The sequence below is a fragment of the Mizuhopecten yessoensis genome, unplaced genomic scaffold, assembly GCF_002113885.1.
Source record: "Mizuhopecten yessoensis strain PY_sf001 unplaced genomic scaffold, ASM211388v2 scaffold9651, whole genome shotgun sequence".
NCBI classification, from domain to species: Eukaryota; Metazoa; Mollusca; class Bivalvia; order Pectinida; family Pectinidae; genus Mizuhopecten; species Mizuhopecten yessoensis.
Window position 1 is genome coordinate 1,319,222 of NW_018408154.1, and position 6,025 is coordinate 1,325,246.

General features: G+C 39.6%; 1 protein-coding gene across 1 annotated transcript in view; it reads left to right on the forward strand.

The window, feature by feature from the left end:
• LOC110458548 (trafficking protein particle complex subunit 11-like) overlaps positions 1–6,025 on the forward strand; it is a 51,580-nt gene that overhangs the window by 19,607 nt on the left and 25,948 nt on the right. The window contains exons 17-18 of the mRNA XM_021510300.1: positions 1,330–1,402; positions 2,159–2,216. Coding sequence (XP_021365975.1) covers positions 1,330–1,402; positions 2,159–2,216 — 131 coding nt within the window. The remainder of the gene's footprint in view (positions 1–1,329; positions 1,403–2,158; positions 2,217–6,025) is intronic.

Here is a 6,025-nt window from a genome sequence, read left to right on the forward strand (position 1 = left end):
CAAATGATACTTTGAATATTACATGTTAATAACTTGATTGGAATTATAACCTTGAATTGACAGTTTGATACTTTGAAAATTTTGAGCCAGCCCTACCCCCAAGGGCTGTAGGGTGGAGCTCAAAGGAGTCAGTGTGCTAAAATTTCTTTTACTTGTTAAGAATCAGAGGTGCTAGTTTTAAATCCTTTTTAGTCTGAAATCTGTATGCTAGATATTGAGTAAGGTGGTTTTATTGTTTTTTGTCACTTTGAATTATATTTCTGTTCATGTTAAAAACAAAATCAACTCTCTGTATAGATATATCAGGTGACCGTTAAGGCCCATGGGCCTCTTGTTGTATATTAAAACTACCTTAACACGCCAAATGTAATTTTATAATAAATAATGACGAGCTAAAGGAGGAACCAGATTGTAATAAAACCTGTGATAATTACTATATTTAATACACAGGTAAAAGTGTCTCAGTATATAAAGGTATATACCATATATAGCTGCTAAAACTTTACCAGCATTGTTAAGACACTATCTTATGAATCAGAATGTTTAAAGGGGCTGGTCGGGAAAAAATGTCACATTTGCTAAAATGGCATACACATGTTTAAAATACCTTCTTATGAAATATACCGATTCAAATTTTACTGAAATTCACTCCCTAAGAGTAAAAATTATAATTATATTAAAGAAATCCTAAATTGTCACCTGACAGTCTAAAACTCTCAATTGACCCAGATCAGTGATGTAATTTTACCGCACGCGTGTCATCAACAAGGCCAAATGTAAACATCGCGGCGAAAGAAAAAGATGCATGCAAAATTCATGACAGGCACGAGGTATCAGTACCGTTATATATAACAACAACATATAGGTAGGAATACTACACTTGCACCATACATGACCCTTGAAAACAATTATTTACGTATAGTATTGCTGTCCTGTCCGCTAGTTGAGTCCGACAGTGCACATGACGGTGTGCTATTGTTGTTATCTTCACTGCCTCACTTTCGAAACAACCACCTGACATATATAAATAGATCTGCGCTAAATTTACACGGGGCTTCCCCGAGATTTCAGTGGTCAAAACTGGACATTGCAAGCAGAACTCGACCATCATATTAACGTGGTATAACTTTTGGAAGGCCAGAGAACGCATTTAGACCCATTTATTTTGTATTTTTTCCCCGACCAGCCCCTTTAAAATTAAGCATCAAAACTTTTAATTCATAAGTAATAAAGTAGACATTGATGAATCATTTTACTTGTAGAAGAAATAACTAGTGAAAATAATGTGTCAGAGCTTAATTTTATTTGAGAATTATTTCTTCCTGACAGTTGAATGTAAAGCCTGCTTTAGCACAGAAACAGTAGCTGCTGACACAGAGGTACAGCTGGAAGTCTACATCAGGTAGGTACACTGAACAAGTACTGACAGAGGTACAGCTGGAGGTCTACATCAGGTAGGTACAATGAACAAGTACTGACAGAGGTACAGCTGGAGGTCTACATCAGGTAGATACACTGAACAAGTACTGACACAGAGGAACAGCTGGAAGTCTATATTAGGAAGGTACTCTGAACAAGTACTGACACAGGTACAGCTGGAGGGCTACATCAGGTAGATACACTGAACAAGTAATGACAGAGGTACAGCTGGAGGTCTACATCAGGTAGATGCACTGAACAAGTACTGACAGAGGCACAGCTGGAGGTCTACATCAGGTAGATACACTGAACAAGTACTGACACAGAGGTACAGCTGGAAGTCTATATTAGGAAGGTACACTGAACAAGTACTGACACAGGTACAACTGGAGGTCTACATCAGGTAGGTACACTAAACATGTTCTGAAACAGAGGTACAGCTGGAAGTCTATGTTAGCTAGGTAGGTACACTAAACATGTTCTGACACAGAGGTACAGCTGGAAGTCTATATTAGGTAGATATGCTGAACATGTATCTACTTTCAGTTAAATTTCATTGTGTTGATGAATAAAAGATAGGTCACTAGGTTATTCATAACAAGTTTGTGTGATTGTTGTTTCTAAATGTAGTTGGTCCTTTTTGAAGGTATCAAATTTTTATTCAGATTATGTGTGTTATTTAGTGTATACTTCCTTGTGTACTGGCCTGATGTCATGTTTAACACTTGATTTATTTCAGAGTGAACTGTCAATTTCCTGTGAGGTTCAGCAAATTGTCTGTGTTCCTGAACAACCAAGTAAGTGTCAGTTTCTCTGTTCAGCTCATTGCACAACCTTCACGAAATTTTGTTAACTCTACTCCCCTAAATTACTGCACCAATCTTACTGCAACTTTGCACACATCCTACACCCATCGCACAAACCCATGGGTGTGTCCACCATGTTGTTTTATTGACTACAGTGTATTGCAGTGTTCAGGACCTAGGAGGAGGGGGGAGGGATGTGATAGTTAACCTCTGGATTACAGTTCTAGTTTTCCCTTCTGAAGTATAAGATTGTTACACCTAAAACAGAAAGTAGACCCATAAATAATTGAACTGGTGTATATCATTATATACATAATAATAATAATAATTTGAGGTTCTTATATACCGCATTATCACAACCTAGTTCGTAGGTCGGCTCAAAGCGGTTCACAAGTTATTATCCGTGGTTATAGGGCCTTTGCAACCAGCCAATATCTTTCTCAGCTCCCTGGGAAGCATACAGCCAGTGCTGCCATTACGGCTCACAGCTAGCATTCAACAATTCTAGCACTGCCCAACCACATACTCGTTTACAGCTGAGTAGACTGGAACAAGCAGAGTAAAGTACCTTGCTCAAGGTAACAATACAGTGCCGTGACTCGAACCCACAACCCTTCCTACCACTAGACTACCGCGCCTCCTATTCATACATTCATATTATCAAAAAATTTATAAAGTGTTAGCTTGACAGTAATTAGGTCCATCAGTCATTTATCATGCACTTAAAATACCCATATGTGTCTTGCCTGTCTTTTAAATCAGTCTCTGGATATACTTCTGGCATACTGTAAAATCTTGACATGGGTGCGACCCTCCGGCTGTCCAAATACTGCCCACAGTGTGTTATCACTCCCTATGCCAAGTGCCCATATATCCATTTCACCCATGTAAATCAGCTGCAGGTGTTGACCACAGCTGTTGATAAGGTGGAGACAGCCGTTCAAGCAGTCCCCAATCACAAGGTTCCCTACACTATCATACTGGGCATCAGTGGGGCTGAAGGGAAACCTGGTCGTCTTGATGGTTTCTCCCTGCTGAAGCTGCATGTCTCTTTTGTAATGGAGAATTTCATTGAAACATTTGTCAGTCATCAATACATAACCTTTGTCCTCCCCACAATCCTCTACTAAATCCCAGTCAACCACAGCTACTAAATCCCAGTCAACCACAGCCACTAAATCCCAGTCAACCACAGCTACTAAATCCCAATCAACCACAGCTACTAAATCCCAATCAACCACAGCCAAATCGCCAGTAATGCTTCACTCTGTGATTCTGTATGGTGTATATACTAACAGTGTTTCTGGGGACGGTATTGTTGTGAGGACAACTTCTCCATCTTTCTTGAATTTTGTGATTTTGTTGGACATTCCAACAATGATATGTTCATCCTTTGTGACACATAGACAGTAAGGTTTGGTCTTGGTATGGAACCTGAGAACAGGCTTCCCTGATAATAGGCAATACTCTGTGATGCTGCAGTCCTCCTCAGAACAGGTGCACACAACGTTGGTGTTCAGGGACATACTGATATCTGTGATCCCTGTTTGGTACTCAGCACTGTATCGCACCTGACCAGTGTGATCTAGTAATGAGATCATGTTACAGAGGACGTCACACACCCAGACCTCGCCACCAGGTACTCAGCACTGTATCGCACCTGACCAGTGTGATCTAGTAATGAGATCATGTTACTGAGGACGTCGCACACCGAGACCTCACCACCAGGTGCTGGCAAATACTGCTGACCTCACAGGGGCACTCAAACTCTGTCACCACCTCGCACTGCGACAGAAGATCATACTGAAAGGATGGCAATGTGCTCACTGATTCTGGCTGTTGATCACGGAATGAATGTACTGTAGACTGGTCAAGATCAAAGGAGTCTTCTGCTGCAGGTGACGGGTCAGTGTTGAAGATATCTGTGTACATTTTTAGATCAGGGTCAAAAGACTGATCATTAAGGTCAGTGGATGTGAGATCTTGATGATGAAGTTCAGTCACCTTACTCAAACCAAACACTTTCTCCAGATCTGCCTGTGGATATTTGTTCACTCTAAAACTTGATATTGTGTGCAGGGTAGGTTTTACTGGCATTCTCGATGTCAAACATCTGAACATCTTCCTGTAGAAGTTTTTTACGATCTTTGTAATGTGTTTTCAGATTTCCAAGTCAATTTTGAAGTTCCGTTGTATATGTGTTCATCATCTTGACATTGTCCTCTTGAAGCTGTTTATAAAGATGTGTATACTTATTAGTCAGCTTGTCCGTTCCTTGCTTCATTGTCTCCCCTTGGATTGCTACTTTTCTGATGAGTTTTGTGAATGTCTCGGATCTTTCCTCCAGTTCTTTGTCTGCAGTAGTCTTCTCCTTCCTAACAGCATTTTTGTTTTTTCCAAACTCGTCAACAAAAACCTGGAGCTTTGTTTTCCGGTCCGGTATGATATCATTGAGGTCACAAACTTTATGTCCTACATGTACACTAGAACGACACTTGGGGCATGCCAGTTCTTCACAGGATGTACAGAAAAACTTCAATTTCTTTCTCTGATGATGAACACATGTCACTTGACCTTTAACCCTCATAGGAACTGGTTTTACAGAGGAGGCCATTGTTTCCAATTGTCACTGATCAAAACCTTGTCCAATGTCTCTCCATGACTGCAGGAGACTATATATGATAATCTGCATGTGACTATACTAACATAAGCAGTTATATCTGATATAGGTATCTGTCTGTGTGTGTGACACAGTGAAATACAGGTGTGACTATACAAATACACGTACTGATTATAAAATGTTGTATGAGTTCACTTGTCAGCTTTGTGGTACACCTAATAAAAAGTTTGTTAAAAAAGACAAACTTGCATCTCGAAACAATATACCAGGTACATTCTCTAAATTACAATACAGTGGAAGAAATTTATGTTAATTACTACTTATTCATTTTTTATACGCCCGTCAAAGACGGGGACGTATTATGTTATCACGTGAGCGGGCGGTCGGGCAGGCGGGCGGGCGGGCATGTAAACGATGTCCGCTCGATATCTCAAGTAATTATTAACGGATTAACTTCAAACTTCACAACAAGGTTAATTACCATGAAACCTCGGACAAGTTCGATAACCGCCATTATCCGACCATAATTTGTGGAGTAATGCCCCTTTATGGACTTGCCGAAACAGTGTCCGCTCGATATCTCGAGTAATTATTATTATTATTCCCCTTGGTTTCATTCATGATGCCACTTACTTATATGGATAAAATCTGGGATATGAACCTGGAAAAACCTCGGGTCTGTATGATATCTAGCTCTATTGTATATAGACCTTATGTAGGACGTCTCCTGAAACCATGGATTCGGACCATAAGATCTGTGGTCAAATTGATACTGAATCCTCATTATGATTCCTTATGTGTAAAAATCCTCGATCTATAATGTGATACCTAAATTGTATAGGTACCTTATTTTAGGTATAGAGTCTGCAATTTAACATGGGGGCTGAATACACAACATTATATGTGTTGTATACCTCTCAAATTAAAACTGTACATTATACCTCTCGTATGTGCTTATGTGCAGCTGAAAAGTAACATATGACTTCTGTAACACATGACTTCTGTAACATACATATGACTTTTGTAACTTCTGCAACGTATGACTTCTGTAACGTATGACTTCTGTAACGTATGACTTCTGTAACACATGACTTCAGTAACAAATGACTTCTGTAACACATTACTTCTATAACGTATGACTTCTGTAACATATGACTTCTGTAACACAAGACTTCTGTAA